Raw genomic sequence first — 19316 nt, forward strand, 5'->3', positions numbered from 1 at the left:
CAAATAGTTATCATGAATGTCATTGACATGTTATATATTTTAATGTGACATAATCTATAATGAAGAATATAATTAAGAAAATGCTATTATCTTTAATGCTTTTTTAAAAAGGCTCTTATTTAAAAGTTCAATTCTTTGTAAGTACTCATTGCTGAAAGCAATAATCTGTAATACTCCATAAATCAAAAATAATGTTCTAGTTACCTGAAATAACACTTTATCAAGTGTAGTGAACTATATACTGTAATAATTCAATGTCTTCTTGCTAAAAAAGCAGATTTCCAAGACCATAATGAACCTACTACCAGAATATCTAGACATATAACCTGGGAACCTGTACTTAAAAAAAGCTCTAGGGATTTTTGATGCAAAATGAGAATTATAATCACTCACTGCTTCAGGGTTTCTACAGTCTGGATCCATTTGCTAATACTATTTAACTGCATAATGTTAGGAAGAAAGGCAAGTTTGTACAGTTGATCAAATTGGAAAACTTGTAAATTGGCATAAGTATAATGATCCTACATAGCACAGCACTATTAGGAACTTGTTAGGGTAACATGCTTAAGATGGAAGAGGAATAGAGAAGGGCAGGCAGAACTATGTAGATATTAGGACTACATACTATGTAGGTAGTCCTAACATCTGGACTTTTATAACTTCGAAGATCTTCCACATATACTGTCATGTTGATATGGTATAAGGGTTAGTTTCTATCCAAACACAATTACATAATTATAAATAATTTAAAGGTCCAGGATTCTATTTTGGTACTGCTAAATGTAAAATACCTGTGATTCATTCATGCAAGCTTGAATGACACAAATAAATTCACATTAGATGACATTTGCTTATTTGAAACCAAGTACTGATCCTATGTAAAATATAACAATGTAACAAGTTTATAGAGAAGTTCCTATATAGTCAAATGATTGGTTAATTCCGTATTTTAGAAGAACAGCCACATTAATTTTGAAAAATGAAAATGTACATTTCTGATAACATATACTTCAGCCATATTTTAATTTCATACTACAGCTGACCTGTATTATATTTATCTTCATATTTCAATAATTAAAAAGTATTTAAAATAAGAAATTATTCTGGTAGCCTAAAAAATATGAAATGGAAATAAAAAGGAGAAAATGCCCCTGCTACCTGTGCCCAAAGCTCTCTATGCTTCCCCTATTCTAAGATTTATCAAAGTTCATAAACTTACCTATTTAATTATCTGTCTCCCCAGCTATACTGTAAGCTCCAGGAGGGTAAGCACTAGTCCCTGTTACATCCTCAGTCCCTAGGATGGTATACAACACACTGTAGGTACTCAAAAATACTTGTGAATGAATAAAAGACATCAGTGATCTTACCTGGTACTTGGGACACTGGTCTTTGACATCAGAAGATGAAGTCATGGAACTATCTAAAGAGGAAGAACTGTCTCCTCCAGGTTTCAGTTGGCAGCATTTCCCAAAGACTTTAACTTGAGCATCACTACAGAGCTTCTGAAATGGAGACATTATTCCCATTCATATTTTAACAGATTTTCCACCATATATAAATTATAGCATAAAAACCTTTGGAAAAACCAAGGATGAAATAATTCAAAATAACATAACCTTAATATAATGACTATCTGCATTTTACTTTATTTTCTCCAGTACTGTTTTCTATTCTTTGTCTCATAACTATAATAATATTTGTGGCATTTTTTAACTGTACTTTTCTCACCAAAATTATTAAATCATGGGAATTTTCCTATATTACAATGGTCTACACAATGTTCATTGTTGGGACTTAATTATATACTGCAGCAGTTTTCAAATTATTTGATCTCAAAAACCTATTCATGCTCTTAAAAATTATTTAGGATCCCAAAGGCATTTTGTTTATGTGTGATATATGTATCAATATTTTCCCGTATTAGAAATTAAAATTGAGGACTTTTAAAATATTTATAAATTGATTTAAATATAACAATATACCCATTACAAGCTAATGTAAGTAACATATTTTAATGGAAAAAAACGGGGGCTTCCCTGGTGGTGCAGTGGTTGAGAATCTGCCTGCCAATGCAGGAGACACGAGTTCGAGCCCTGGTCTGGGAAGATCCCACATGCCGCGGAGCAACTAGGCCCGTGAGCCACAACTACTGAGCCTGCGCGTCTGGAGCCTGTGCTCCGCAACAAGAGAGACCACAATAGTGAGAGGCCCGCGCACTGCGATGAAGAGTGGCCCCCGCTTGCCACAACTAGAGAAAGCCCTTGCACAGATACGAAGACCCAACACAGCCAAAAATAAATAAATAAATAAATAAATAAAATTTAAAAAAAAAAAACGGGAGATGCAGGAATCGGAAGAGAAATGCAAATGAGACATATTTCAATGTATGTTCATATATATGTAAGTTTAATCTTTTGAAATGAGAATGCATCCATGTATTGGACAGTTACATTTTTAATAATAGCTGAGCTTAGGACCAGAAGGCTGTATTGTCTAGCACGGAAGAAGAATGCATTTCAATTTTTTGCTTTAGAAATAGAGACACAGACATAGAGAACAAATGTATGGATGTATGGATACCAAGGGGGAAAGGGGTGGGGTGGGAGGAATTGGGAGACTGGGATTGACACATATACACTATTGCACTATTGATACTATGTATAAAATAGACAGCTGATGGGAACATACTGTATAGCACAGGGAACTCTACTTAATGCACTGTGGTATCCTAAATGGGAGGGAAAACCAAAAGGGAGGGGATAGATGTATATGCATGGCTGATTCATTTTGCTGTGCAGTAGAATCTAACACAACATTGTAAAGCAACTATACGCCAATAAAAATTAATTAATAAAAAAAAATTTTTTTTGCTTTATTCCTCTTGTTCTCATCTCTCTCCCAAACAAGTTCTAGAGCTTTCACTGCTCACAACTACCAAAGTTGCAATCCACCAAGTTCTCTGATACTCCTAAAAACATTGCAATGCTTTACCACAGTTACCAGTATGTTCATTCTTTAAAACCCAGCTGGCCTGACTTACCTACTATTGCAAACCACCATTTATCAGTCAACAAAAGTAACTGAGTACTATGTGTACCAAGCACTAGGGAAAAGAAATGAATAAAACAGTTCTTTTCCTCATGGAACTAACAATCTAACAGGAGAATGAGATATTTAACAAATAGACAAATTAGTATAATTACATACATTATTTCAAATATGTCTAATAAAAGTAATAATGATAGCAACAGTTAACTCACATAGCACCTAGTATCTGGTCAGGTACTCTTCTGTTTTACATATATATACTCTTTTATTCCTCACAACAACTCTATGAAGTAAGTATTATTATTATCCACATTTTACAGATGAAGAGATTAAGGAGCAATGATGTTTATGTGAACTGTCCAAGAAAGAACTTAACTTAGTCTAGGCAGATCAGAAATGATATTTAAACTGGGACTACAAAAAAGCATAGGAGTTAAGTTCACTGTAAAAAGAAGAATGGGAGGGCTAGAAAGACATTCCAGGCTGAGGTAACTATATATGTCCAATCTCTGAAACAAGAAGCCATTTGCTAGAGGGAAGAAAGGGACAAACATATATCAATTCCAGGACTGAAGCATAATTTCTACTCCTAGAAGGCCAATGTTTACCGTGCCATGTCCCCTCACTAGATCATCTTCCAAAAAAGTTGTTGCTGCTTGGTTTCAAAACAGCCGTAACTTAAGAATGGGAAAGAGAAAAGACACTGTACAGAGAGAGAGGGGCGTGTGTGTGTGTGTGTGTGTGTGTGTGTGTGTGTCTCACAGCTTTTATGTACACTTCTATGCACAATGTCTTACAGATCTAAAATCTCTACAACAGGACAATCAAACTAAGTCAGAATTGAAATGCACATAACATGCCTTTCCCAATGTTCAATGTGCATCTGCATTATACATTAACCAGATCCCCTCAAGGTAGGAGGATGTAATCAACTTTGAGAAAAACAGTCTCTTTCTTCTAATGCCAGCATTGTAATTTTTAAAATTAATATTCCATTCCCATCCTGTACAGGGGGTCACACTGACTAAAGGCTCATTCTGTATGTGCATACCTGACTAAAAAAACTCTGATGAACTTTATCTATAATTTTAACTTGTCAATATGATACATGATTCTTTCTCTCAAAAACGTACACCTCTCTAACTCCTGACCAGTGGAATAATTCTCAGAGCTTCTGAAAATCTGTCTCCCACGTTACATTCCTCAATTTGGCTCAAATAAAATTATCTTTATTTCTTCTTAGCTTAATTGTTAATTGAATTTTCATTGACACAAAGAAATCTAGATCCCACTCTTTAACTACCCTTTTCCCCACTCCACACATTGCCAATAAGTGAAATCATTTTTATTGGTTTACTATTATCCTTCCAGTATTTCTGTTTTCAAATATAAGCATATTCCTTTTCCTTTTCTCTTACAGAAAAAGCGATTCAGTTCTGCCGTTGCTTTATTTTCCACTAATATCATAGAGAATCTTTCCATCTATCTTTAGAAATCTTCCTCATTCTTTTTTTAAAAAAAATACAGCTACACAGTATTCCAGTGTGTGAATATACTATAGCTTATTTAACCAGTCATCTGTTAATAACCCTGCCAGTAGAACTGCTGGATCAAAACATAAATACATATAATTTTGGTAGATGCTGCCAGACTACCCCTCCAAGGAAGTCACTTCACTCACTCACTTTAACAGCAAAGTACTGTCATGCAACATTTGGGTTTTTGCCAATCTAAAAGGAAAGAACTAAAATCACAACATAGCTTTAATTTTCATTTCCTTATTATGAATGAGATGAAGAATCTTATTAAATGTGTAATGGCCATCTGTATGTGAACTCCCTGGTCTTATCCTTCACCTAATTTTCTACTGAATGGTTCTCCTGTCTTGATTTCTAGGAATTCTTTATATAGAAAGATTACCAGCTGGTTTTATATCCTATAAAAAGGTTTTCCCAGGGTATCATTTATCTTCTAATTTTCTTCATGGTAGTTTTTTTCTTTTTTGTTTGTTTGCTTTTGCTTTGTTTTGCTCACCATCCAAGTTATTTCCGTTTCCTTTTTTATTTGGTTGTCAAATGTGTAAGTCTTTTAACTTTATGGCTTCTGCATTTTGAGCAATAGCTAAAAGGTGTTTTCCACTCCACATATACATAGGAACTCATGTTATCTTTTTGTAATGTCATAGTTTTATTTTTTTTACATTTAAATGTTTGATATACTTGAGATATGAATCTAAGTTTACCTTTCTTATAATTGGCTAATTATCTCAATACCATTTATTAATCTTTACCCTACTGATTTAAGATGATGCCTTTATCATATATTAAATTCCTGTATGTATTTAGATCTACTTCTGATCCTCTATTTCATTCCATTAGTCTATTTATCTATTTATGTTCCAATAATATATTCTTTTAATTATTGAGACTTTAGAGTATATTTTTCAAATCTGGTAGAACTTACTCAACCTCACTACTCTTTCTTTTTCAGTTTTCCAACCTATTATTGCTAATTTCTTTCCATTTGAACTTTAGAATCTGCTATCTAATTCCAGATACCACCACCCACCAAAAATAATAATAATAATAGTAATAATAACAACAACAATAAGGTTGGCATTTTTATGTAGATAGCATTATTTTACAAAGCAACTTAGAGAGAATGGACAACTTTATGACACTGAGTACTACCCAAAAATATATCTTGCCTTTTCATTTGCTCAAGTAAGCTTTTATGTACCTCAGGAGATTTTTAAAGTTCTAAACATATAGATTTTGTTAAGTTTATGAAAAGGCATTTTTTAAATTGCGTTTTATTTATTTTTTTAAGGTGCTAAAAAATAAATTAATTTTATTGAGTTCCCAAATGCTTAAAGCACTTGTCCTTTTTTACTTAGAAGCCCCCATGCTTTTTTTTTTTTTAACATCTTTATTGGAGTATAATTGCTTTACAATGGTGTGTTAGTTTCTGCTTTATAACATAGTGAATCAGCTATACATATACATATATCCCCATATCTCCTCCCTCTTGCGTCTCCCTCCCAACCTCCCTATCCCACAGAATTGCTATTTTAAATGGAGCCTTAGCTTCCTTCATACTTCCAATTGGAAGTTATTTGTATATACTGAGTTTATGGATTTCTGTAGATTAACTTCTATATAGATTCAATTACCTAACCAAATCCTATGTTCCAAATCTGATATCACAATTATGAGTCAACTACTGGCACTTGTACAATGCTTCTGAGTATACAAAACTCTAATACATTAAAATTTATATTCACCTTTCCAAAGTTATTTGAATCTGCTGATGTACAACTTTATTCTTGTATCTAACCAATGAAGGCTGAAACATGTGAGTGATGATGTAACTTCACTGGGAACACACGCGCTGGATTATTGTTAACGGATTATTGTTAACACAGAAACAATGTCCAAGATAAAGATAGTATCATATGATCAAATCACACTTGATCCATTTGGCTATATCAGTGTTCAAAGAAACCACATCTCAATAATTTTTACATTTCAACTAGATGATGAATAAGCTCTGAGGATCAAAAGTAAAAAAATAAAAATAAACTTTTACAAAAGAGAGAAGTTTCTTGATTAAAATCACTGAATGTTCAAGAGTCATTTTTCACAGTGTATAACAGAGTTGGAAAATAAATGTTCTGAGAAAGCTATACATTGATTAATATAATTTTATTTCAGCATTGTAAGACAATATTCAGGAAACTGCTAATGCCTAAACTATCTCATCATTATGTATGGACCCAAAATATTGTGTAGGAAATTTAAAATGATCATTTACATCACACAGTCCCTCTTTGCCTATATAGAACTGACATGATTTGATGTTCCAAGGGTATAAGTACAGTAAAGTAGATGAAAAAAATCACTTAGTGATTCCAACAGCTCACAATTTGGGAAAAAACCATGTGTTCTGTAGTGTTCAAAAGGAACATATAAAATCTTCATTAAAGTATTTACAGGATTTTGATAATCAACTTCCTAACTTTTAATTAAAGCTGATCAAAATATGTCCTGAGTATTTACCATGTGTGAGGCAGTGTGCCGTTTAGGAAACAAAGGTGAATAACAGACAAATTTTTTACTTTTTTTTGCAATTTAATAACAAATAAACACACAAATACAGCTCCGATATAGAAGTCTATGAAAGACTATAAACAAAGGACTATGAGAAATACAGCTATGATATAGAAGGTCTATGAAAGACTATAAACAAAGGACTATGAGAATTCTGATGTAGCAGAAAAGAGGAATCAGAGAGGATTCATAAAGTTGTGATACAATAAACCTTGAAAGAAGATAAATCTTCATCTAGGAAGATAGCACATAATATGACGATATATAAAACAACTGAGACTGGAAATATTCAAGGCTGTTTGATTTCTAGTCACTGATGAGTCTAGAGGAAAGTTTGAAAAAGAAGAAGCAGGCTTACAGGAAAATTTCAGAAGACTGAGGAATGAGTGGATGGTATGAGCTTAGAGCTGGTAGACAGATTACCACTGAGAGACTAAGAGACACAGAGAAGAGACTAAGAGATACAAAGGAGAGACTGAGCTGAGACACTGAGGAGAGCTGGAGAGAGAGTGAGGCAGAGAGACTAAGAGACACCAACAAACACTGAGAAGGAAGACTGAGAAGGACAAAAAAGACAGAGACAGAAAAAGACAGAAGGGCATATAAATAAAGGAGAAAGTAAAAGGATAATCATTTTGTTGGTGTTGGGTAAAGAGGCTTTGTGAAGATTTGCAGGCAAAGAAAAAAAGCTAACAGAGGGAAGAAGGAGATATCAGATGGAGAGAAGACAAATGAGACTAATGAAGCATCATTTCAGAAAAGGTAGGCAGAAAGGGTTCAAGAAACAGCATGACACGAGACTCACAAGGCTGTTTAAGACAAAAGGGAAGAATGCTAAAGAAACACAATGAATAGCATCAAGAGAAATAGTAAAGGAGAAGTTATATGCTGCAATTCAATGGAACATCATCAAGCACACAAAAAAACTTCAATAAATATTTGCTAAAGAAATAATCAAGAGAGTATTGATTGTCAACCTGTCAGTCTTAGCCAAGTTCTGCTGAGCTATTAGCAGTCTAAATACAAAAAAAACATGCTTATCACATTTGCAGCTAGCCTTAGATTTCAACTGTCTGCTTGACCATCTACAATTCTATGACTCTTAGGCATCTCACCACTCAGCTATTCAAACCGAAACATTGAATTCACCAAAAGCTTCCTTCTCCCTCATCCCCCCACATCCAACCATTCTCTAAGTAACAAGGTGATTTTTTCACTATTTTTTAAAAATTGACATATAAGTGACAACAGCATTATATTCATTTCAGATATATGACATAATGATGCAGTATTTGTAATATATATTATGAAATGATCTCCATAATGTCTACTTAACATCCATCACTATGCATAGTTACAAAAAAACTTTTTCCTTGTTATGAGATCTTTTAAGATCTCCTCTTTTAGCAGCTTTCAAATATATAATACAGTATTATTAATTATAGTGACCATATGTACATTACATTCCCATGACTTATTTATTTTATAACTGGCAACCTGTATGGAAACCTGTACTTTTTACCCCCTTCACCCATTTTCCCCACCCCCCACACCTGCCTCTGGCAACCACCTATCTGTTCTCTGTATCTACGAGTTCAGTTTTTTTTAGATTCCACGTATAAGTGAGATCATACAGTATTTGTCTTTCTGCGTCTGACTCATTTAACTTAGCATAATGCCCTCAAGGTCTATCCATGTTGTCAAAAACAGCAAGGTTTCCTTCTTTTTTATGGCTGAATTATATGCATTTTTTTTTTTATCCATTCATTCATCAATGGGCACTTAGGTTGCATCCATGTCTTGGCTATTATAAATAATGCTGCAGTGAACACTGGAGTTCATAGATCTTTTCAAGTTAGTGTTTTTATTTTCTCCGGATAAATACCCAGTAGTGGAGCTGCTGGATCATATCACAATTCTATTTTCAATTTTTTGAGGACTCTCCATACTGTTCTCCATTGTGGCTACATCAATTACATTCCCACAGATAGTGCACAAGGGTTCTCTTTTCTCCACACCCTTACCAACATTCCTCATTTCTTGTCTTTTTGGTAATAGCCATTCTAACAACTGTAAGGTGATACATAATTGCAGTTCTTATTTGCCTTTCCCTGATGAGTAGTGATGCTGAGCGCCTCTTCATGTACCTGTTGGCCAACTGTATGTCTTCTTTGGAAACTGTCCATTCAGATCTTCTGCCCACTTTTCAATTAGATTGTTTGTTTTTTGCTATTGAGTTGTATGAGTTCTTCATATATTTCAGATATTAACCCCTTACCCAATACGTGATTTACAAATATTTTCTCAACTTGGTAGGTTGCCTTTTCATTTTGTTGATGGTTTCCCTTGCTGTGCAGAACTGTTTTAGTTTGATGTAGTCTCACTTGTTAATTTTTTATTTTGTTGCCTTTGCTTCTAGTCTCACATCCAAGAAAATCATTGCAAAGACCAGTGTCAAGTAGTTTACTGCCTATGTTTTATTCTAGGAGTTTTATGGTTTCAGGTCTTATGTTCAAGTCTTTAATCCATTTTGAGTTAGTTTTTGTGTATGGTGTTAAAGAGTGGTCTAGTTTCATTCTTTTGCATGTGGCTGTCCAGTTTTTCCAACATCATTTATTGAAGAGACTGTCCTATCCCATTGCATATTCCTTGGCTCCTTTGTTGTGAGTTAACTGACCACGTATGTGTGAGTTTATTTCTGGACTCTCTACCCAAGTGATTTTTTGAAACATAAACCACATCCCTTCAATGGCTTCCCACTACATTTAGAATATAATCTACACTTCTAACCCAGAGACCTATGAGGCCCTGAATATTCTGGCTCCTGTTCCATCTCTCTCCAATTTCATCTCTAGCTACTTTACATACTACTTTACTATCCTTCCAGCCAAACTGGCCTTCTTTTAGATCCTTTAATTCACTAAGCTCCTAAGTCACCCTGTAGACTGCATTTGCTGGTCCTGCTTAAAGGAATACTCATCCCCTATACCATGCCTTCAATTTCTTGAGATCTCAGGTTGAATGTCACTTCCTCAGTGAGACTTTCCTAATACCCCTACAACCATACTGATAAAAAATGGGTTCCTTCCTGTGGAATCTCATAAGAATTCTGTGTGTTTCTTTCACAGTACCCAATCACAATTTGGAATTATTTATTTATTTGTTTGTTTGTTCAATGTTCACCTCCCTAAGAATGTCTAATCGCAGGCACCAAGAGGGTAGAGACTGCTAAATCTCCAAAAGCCTAGTGCTCTGTAGATACTTAGTCATTTGCACAACCAAACAATACTTTAAGAAAATTTTGCAATTTTTTTTTCTTGTCAGGTTGAAAAAAGTGTCCAGAGAATGGCTAAGAAATCTAAGCAAAGCACAATCTCCAGAAAATTAAAAAATGTGTTACTAATCAAAGAACATCATAAAACCTGACAATCAAAATAACTCAAAAATTAGGCAAGTACTTATTATATGCCACCTAAGTAGATGATGAGGATGCTATTATAAGTAAGACAACAGACCACATCCAATGTATCAAATTTTTCTAAGAACACAAAATCTCAAGTACAAACTCCCAAGTCTCGAAAAATAGTTTGTCTATTAAAAAATAACTTTTTGTCTATTAAAAGTCAATTCTAGTTGTTTACTGAAATGTTAGTGAAAATTGTCAGTTTAGGGAAGGAGAGAAAACACAATTCCAGGCTTCCATTTCCAGATTATAGATCCAGGCGATGGAGAGTCTTTACATCTGAGAGTTTAATAGAAGCAGCAGCAGCAAAACAACAGCAATCACTTGGGTTTTCTTGGATGACCAAGTGAATGGCCATTTGTTACTGCTAAACTAGTCATAAAATATTTCAAAATATGACGTTCAAAGTCAACAGAATAGATGTTCTTACTACTGCTGTATAGTATGGGAAAATATGATGAACTAAGGGCTACAGATTTAACTTGCTTTGTACCTTCAGACAAATAATTTCACCTCTCTAGGTCACACTTTCCACAATCATAAGATGAGAGATTTGTACCAGATCCACTTTAACAATCCCTGTAGCTCTAGCCACATCTCATAATACAAGTATATAAGTAAATACATGTTAAACTAAAATTTTCTCTGGTACTAGACCAATGCAAATAAGGCAAATGTTTTTTCCTTTAAAAATTCTCAAAATCAGTGATTTAAATTTTAATAACATGGTAAAAATGTTTTGTACTGACAAATAAAAGTACCATAACTGAAATCTTACTCATTCCTTCTTGAATTAAAATATTTGACATTAAATTTGAACCAAATCAATAATGATGCTCACCGATACTGATATGTCCTCATTTTTTCTCTTAACACTGGAGTCAAACAAGACATTTCTCCCTCGTCTTTCACAGTCTTGATATACAATTAGTCGAATTTGGCTTGGATCAAACTCTGGCAAAGGCCAACTTTAAAGAAAAATAAAGATTCATTAGAATTACTTTAATAAATATTCCACATAAACTTCTAGAAATAAAGCCTATATAATGAAACCCAAAGTTGTACTACTGCTCAAGATAACACAGAAGAACTTTATATAAAATACCACCATTTAGTTTCACCATTTAGTTTAGGGCTGAAAATTTACACAGCTATGACATTTTAGATTAAAAAGAAAGAATAAAATCTGTGGCAAGTATCACTCAGTGTATATGAAATATAGTCATCTCACATGAATCTAAAAATAGCTAACAATAAAAATATGTAAGTACATTTAATATAATGAAAATACATATTAATTTCCTGGCATGGACTCAGATGGCATAAGGCTAACCCAGATTTTTAAATACTTTTGTTACTTTAATATCAAAATGAAAAAACAGAAACAGTTTTTAGTTTAAATAACAGTAGCTAATTCCTTATAAAACAAAAACAAGTAAAAAAGTGATGAACAACAAAATGGGGTAGAAATCCTCATATATAGTTGGTGTGAGTGAAAATGGTATAATCTCTTTAGAGAATAGTTTTTTAAATATGTAAACTAATTAGACAAATTTAGTAAAAATGAAGCTGACCCAGCAATTCCATTCCAGAAAAGTATGCCATTATACATGAATGTTCATAGCAGCACTGTTCATAATAGCTGAAAACTGGACACTATTCATATACCTACCAACCAAATGGGTAAATATTCATACTATGAAACACCACACAACGAACATAATGAATGAACTTCAGCTACAGGCAAAAACATAAATGGACTGTGAACAAAAGAAATTAGACAATGACATACAATGACACCCATAAACATAGTTACTGTATTTTGCCATTTATAGGAAGATTTAAATCAGGTAAAGTTTTATCAAAGGATGAATATTTAGTTTTTAAAACTATAAGCAAAACAAAGGAAATGATGGCTTCAAAAGTTTGGAGAGTGGCTATATCTGGGAGTTAGGTGAGGGTGGTGAGGGTTATACCAGAAGGACTGGGGCACTGCGGATGTTCTATTTTTTGACTTGATAATGTTTACACAGATACAGTACCCAGAGGAAAAAAAAAGAAAGTCCACTGCATTTGTTTTGTGTACATTATATTTCACAATTAAAAAGACTAATGGAGTGAGTGAGATGAGGAGGAGAGGGAAAGAGAGAAAACAATGAATTGTATGATGGAGATACTAATCTAGTGAACTGAAGGCACTACAACATGTAGGACAGTTGCCAAGAAAGAAGAGAACTGTCGTTCCAGGAGCTGTCTGTTGTTAGGCTGAATGGTCAATTCCTCACAATTCATCAGTCACAGCTTTTGATTGCGTTCCTTCATTTCCTTAAGAGAACCTTAACCCTAACCCTATCGATGCATGTTAAAAAATCCATAACTGGCAACATAACACATCTTCATCCCAAATCTTGACAGCAAATACAATTTTAGTTTTCCTGTATTTAATCCTTAGCAAATGTCTATGAATTGATGAAAGACTTATCCTAGACATTCAAGCTAAACCAGAGATTCATCCTTAGACCACAATGATTTGCATCCCCCTGAACAGCTTTTACTAAACTGTGCTTTGATGTTATGCAAAGGAAACTATAAAAGGACAGACTGATATGGAATTAAAATCAGGAAGCTGGTCTCAAAGAAACCAAGAAAGAGGAGGACTTTAGAGAGGAAGAAGAAATACCACAGTTGCTACTAAAAAGCATCCACTAGCTTTAGAAACAAAGAAGTCACTGGTGACCATGACAAGGACAGTTCTAAGGATAGAGTACAGGGGTCAAACTGCAGAGAATTGAGGACTAAATGAGAGTAAATAGTGAGTTTAAGACAAATGTCAAGGAAAGAGAAAAAGAAAAGGAATCATGAAGTAGAGTGACAGCTATTTTGTTATTAAAAAGGACACATCTGAACATGTTTACATATTCATGACAAAGAATGTGAAGTAGAAGGGAGATGGTGGCTGACAAAGTAAGGTGTCTAAGGAAGTGGATGAGGATAGGATACAGAGTACAGATGAAAGGGTTAACCTCAGAAGAAATGATAACCCCTTTGCTACGATAGAAAGGAAGCAAAGATGGACATGGATACAGAAAGATTTATAAATATGAAGGTAAGGATGAGGGGACTCATGTCTAAGAGTCCTATATTCTTTGTAAAGTAGGTGAAGGAAAATAAAGGATAGGTTGTAAAATGTAGGGACAGTAGAGAGTAAAAAGTAAGCAGTCTCTGTGGCAAAATAAAATATGTTGACTAGGAAACGTAAGATTTCTTGGAAATTCTCCCCTTTCCCCACTGGTAACCACTAGTTTGTTCTCTGTATCTGTGAGTCTGTTTCTTTTTGTTATATTCACTAGTATGTTTTATTTACACATATAAGTGATATCATACAATATTTGTCCTTCTCTGTCTGACTTACTTCATAAGCATGTGGGGTGATGAAATGTTCTGGAATTAGATAGCAGTTATGGCTGCATCACTCTGTGACTATACTAAAAAACCACTGAACTGTATACTATATATACACAGGTGAATTTTACAGTATGTGAAATTTATCTCAACAATAATAAAAAAGTTAGAATGCTTTGCTCCTGAACTTATCTAAGCATTTGTAAAGTATTCTCTGTTAACTCAAAATAAGATTATATGTAAAAGCTTAAATTATAAAGCTTCTAGAAAGAAACAGAGTATCTATATAATCAAGGAGTACAAAGAGTTCTTTTTTTTAAAAAAGACACAAAAGTTATTAAGCATAAAAGAAAAATTGATAAATTGGACTTCATTAAAATTTAAAACTTGCACATCAAAAGGCAAAATTTTTTTAAAAGGCAAGTCATAAACTGGAAGAAAATATTTGCAATGTATATAAATGATGAAGGACTTGTAAACAGCCTATACAAAGAACTCCTACAAAGCAATAAGACAAACCATTCGCCCAATTTTAAAATGGGTGAAAGGCTTGGGCATTTCACATAAGGAGATATATAAATGGTGAAGGAACAAAGCACATGGAGAAGATGCTAACAGTATTAATCATCAGATAAATGCAAATTAAAACCCTTCCACAAGAGACTAATAACATTAGTTGTTGGTAAGAATATGAAGCATGTGGAATCTTATACATCGTTGGTAGGAGTATAAAAGGGTACAACCATTTTAGAAAATTATTTGGCAGCTATGACCCAGCAATTCTTTTCATAGATACTTATCCAGTAGAAATGAAAATATATGTTCAAAGACTTTCATAAAAATGCTTCTTGCAGCTTTATTCCTAATAGCAAAAAACCAGGAACACCCAAATGACCATCAATGGGAGAATGGATAAACAAGCTATGATGCATTCTACATTGAAATACTATGCAGAAATAACAAGGAATGAACTACTAGTCATAACATAGGTGAATTCTGAAAGAATGTTGAGTGAAAAAAATCCAGACACAAAAGCATACATATTGGTAATTCCATTTATATGTAGTTCTAGACCAGGTAAAACTAATCTATGGTGATAGAAACCAAAGCAGTGCTTGGGCAGGGGCAGGGTATGAAAGGAATGGACTAGAAGGGTGTATGAAGGAACTTAATGGAGTGACTGAAATGTTCTATATATTTACTGGGGTTTTAGTTAAACAAATGTATACATTATTCAAAATTAATCAAATTATACACTTAATAATGTGTGCTTTTTGGGCTTCCCTGGTGGCGCAGTGGTTAAGAATCTGCCTGCCAATGCAAGGGACACGAGTTCAAGCCCTGGTCCTGGAAGATCACACATGCCACAGAGCAACTAAGCCCATGTGCCACAACTACTGAAGCCCGTGCACCTAGAGCCCATGCTCCGCAACAAGAGAAGCCACTGCAATGAGAAGCCCACACACCGCAACGAAGAGTAGCCCCCGCTCACCGCAACTAGAGAAAGCCCGTGTGCAGCAACGAATGCCCAACTCAGCCAAAAATAAAAACAATAATAAAAATAAATAAATAATAAACGGGCAGAAGACCTAAATAGACATTTCTTCAAGGAAGACATACATTGCAGCAACATGGATGGACCTAGAGTTTACCATACTAAGTGATCTAAGTCAGACAAAGAAAGACAAATAACATATGATATCACTCATATGTTGGAATCTGATTTTTAAAAATGATACAAGTGAACTTATTCACAAAATAGAAGCAAATTTACAGATATCAAAAACAAACTTATGGTTACCAAAGGGGAAACATGGGGGGGAGGGAAATATCAGGAGCTTGGGATTAACATACACACACTACTATATACAAGACAGATAAGCAACAAGAACCTACTGTATAGCACAGGGAACTCTACTCAATATTCTGTGATAACCTATATGAGAAAAGAATCTGAAAAATAATGAATACATGTATATGTATAACTGAATCACTTTGCTGTACACCTGAAACTAATATAACATTGTAAATCAACTATACTCCAATAAAATAAAAAAATAAAAATTAAATTAAATAAATTTACAGGGAAAATGTAAAAAAAGAAGACATACAGATGAAAAGATGCTCACCTTCGCTAATTATTAGAGAAATGTAAATCAAACAACAATGAGGTATCACCTCACACAGGTTAGAATGGCTATCATCAAAAAGCCTACAAAAAATAAACACTGGAGAGGGTGTGGAGAAAAGGGAACCCTCCTACCCTGTTGGTGGCAATGTCAACTGGTACAGCCACTATGGAAAACATTTATGGAGGTTCCTTAAAAACCTAAAATTAGAGCTACCATATAATCCAACAATCCCACTCTCCTGGGTATATATCTGGAAAAAAACCCAAAAAACTCTAATTCAAAAAGATACATGCACCCCAATATTCACAGCAGCACTATTTACAACAACTAAGACATGGAAAATCAAAGACTTTAGAATGATCCTTTATTAACTAGAAGCCAAACTCTGACATCTAATTCACCATATTTTCCACTTCATTGCATTTCCTCTTTTTAAAATTTATTTATTTATTTATTTATTTTTGGCTGTGTTGGGTCTTCGTTTCTGTGCGAGGGCTTTCTCTAGTTGCGACAAGCGGGGGCCACTCTTCATCGTGGTGCGCGGGCCTCTCACTATCGCGGCCTCTCTTGTTGCGGAGCACAGGCTCCAGACGCGCAGGCTCAGTAGTTGTGGCTCACGGGCCCAGGTGCTCCGCGGCGTGTGGGATTTTCCCAGACCAGGGCTCGAACCCATGTCCCCTGCATTGGCAGGCGGATTCTCAACCACTGCACCACCAGGGAACCCCACATTCCCTCTTTTTATCAGAATTTAACTGAAGACATAATTAAGCCTAATCATTAACAGTGGTAAGCACACTATAACCACTCACAAAAACTGTCTATATACTACAGCAAAGCTATCCTCAGTATTAAGCTATTGTACTGAGCATAATATTAATTTAAACATTAGTAAGAAAACTGTTCAGTGATGAACCACAAATTATTTTAAGACTCTACACGGATGTTATTTATAATTTATGTCAGCTTATCTGCTCTGTATGTCTTTTATCTGACACCTTCAAAGAATGTTAATGAAAAATAAACATGCTAGAATAGACATCTCCCTTTACACAATGACAGAGCAACTCAGAAGACCATATGAATTTCTATAATACATGTTACTGGCTATGAAATTAAAGCTAAATCATGCATTCTCAATGAGAGCAAGATGGCTTCCAAAGAAGCAAATTTGGTTAATGGGGGGAGAAGGGGGAAAGAAGACCAAAACCAAACTTGGGTGTTACAATGGGTGTGGACCTCCAAAAGGCCATAATACGTAAGAAAATACACAATATATCTGTGGTATTAAAAGTTCAAGGGGGGAGGGTGGCAATTAAGGGAAAAAATGTCTAAAAAATGCTCTCTAGCAGGATGATAATGTTAAAAAAAAAAAGACTGAGAAACACCAGACTAAACACTAGTTTGTATCTCAACACATTACCTAAATAAGACATTTTCACTTCAACTTGAATAATCTCTTACTAAACAGTATATTCAGCACACCTATGGATTTTAACTTCATTCATTCAATAATTATTTGTACAGTGCCTACTATGTACCTGGCACTATGTTAGCTGTTCTCTCCTGAGCCTTATCCATCACTGGTGTCTCACTGAAATGGAAACATGCAAGATGATGCAGACCAACTCTGAGAAAACATTAACAACCTGTCCTCTTGCGAGAAATGGGAGAGAGCAGCCCAGTTTCAAAAGCTATGCATGTATTGATAGATTAATTGCCTCAGTACTGGAAAACATTTTGAATTTGATAAAGGATAAATTACTGGAGAAGGAAGGAAACAATGGTTGGAGGGAGATAGAGAAGGAAGAATGCTAAATTAGGCTACAAGTGACAAGCAAAAAGCTTTCCCAACCTAACACTGACATGCCAAGAACTGGTCACCATCAGAACCTCAAAGCACCAGAGCCAAAAGTACCAGAGCCAACTGGAGAAACATTTTCTGTACATGGGGAAAGTGATCTGAGTTTTTTAAAACCTGCAGACAGATTTTGCTTTAGAAAAATCTGCTGCTAACTAGCCAATGTTTAAATACATCTCCTGAAAGCAAAGTATAGAAGTCTTACAATGCTTTTTTACTTTAGATAACATTTTAATTTTTTGGTCCCATGATGGAGAAATAACATTCACTATTCCCTCTGTAAAACACACTGACCAGCAAAGGACTGGCAAACGAATGCATATTTACATGCTTTAAGCTGAAAATAAAATGTTACAATGTATACAATAAATTCCTCACTTCAACTGACTTTTCCACTAAACTCTAAGTCCCAACTGTATCAGATAAGAGAGCTTCTTATTTTCCTTTTGATATATTTACTGTGCATTTAAAAAAACAATCATTGTGAACATATGGTCTATATCAGCAATTCCCAATCATTCTAGTAAAAGGACACCTTGTTTTTTTTGAGACACACACTATTTCTTGTAAGGCAAAAACACATTAATCACTTCAGAGCATTTATGTAAAAAGATTTTGTTCTTGAGGACTAGCAAATTTAAATCTGAATGTCTTTGTGTATGAGTGTGTGAGTATATGTGTGTGTGTGTGTGTGTGTGTGCGCGTGAACAAATATGAATGGAAAGATAGAAGGGACATATAAAGAAAATCACCCAAGATTCTTTGCCCCTTACCTAAGTAGAATTAAAAACTATGTCAAATCACATACTTAAAAGCACAAAGAAAAATTGATTTGTGGTTTTATGGAAGTAGGTCATTTAGTGTGAAGGTTATATTTCACAGTCTCTTAACTATTCTACCTTATTCTCAATCCAGGTCTTTAAAAAGAAAAGAAAAGAAAAAAGCATAATGCTTATCAACACTTAGCTAGGTATGATAAGAGTCTAACAGACAGTAAGTGAACTACATTTTCTGACTCTGTCCAAAATTTGAGAGCTGGTGCAGTCTATCCATGGTGTTAAGGGGGCAATGTGAATATACTGATGGCTACTACTAATAAGTCTGTCATCATTGTGAAATTTTGTATTTGGAGGACATGAAAAAATGAGTCCATCAATGTTGAGCAAATAATATACTGTACATGGCTTCTCTGGATGATCAAGAAACGTTAAACTTCAATAAAACTCATCTACTAAGGTAATATCTAATTCTCCTATTGCAAGGAGACTTGTGAACATGAGCAGGGGATTAGCACTGGTTTC

General features: G+C 34.4%; 1 protein-coding gene across 2 annotated transcripts in view; it reads right to left on the bottom strand.

The window, feature by feature from the left end:
• Window positions 1-19316, bottom strand: part of FNIP1 (folliculin interacting protein 1) — a 131907-nt gene that overhangs the window by 71503 nt on the left and 41088 nt on the right. For both annotated transcript variants that reach the window (XM_059917017.1, XM_059917015.1), the window contains exons 2-3: window positions 11465-11591; window positions 1371-1505 (exon numbers count right to left, since the gene is read on the bottom strand). In XM_059917017.1, coding sequence (XP_059773000.1) covers window positions 1371-1505; window positions 11465-11591 — 262 coding nt within the window. The remainder of the gene's footprint in view (window positions 1-1370; window positions 1506-11464; window positions 11592-19316) is intronic.

This window comes from Balaenoptera ricei, chromosome 3 (assembly GCF_028023285.1).
Source record: "Balaenoptera ricei isolate mBalRic1 chromosome 3, mBalRic1.hap2, whole genome shotgun sequence".
NCBI lineage: Eukaryota > Metazoa > Chordata > Mammalia > Artiodactyla > Balaenopteridae > Balaenoptera > Balaenoptera ricei.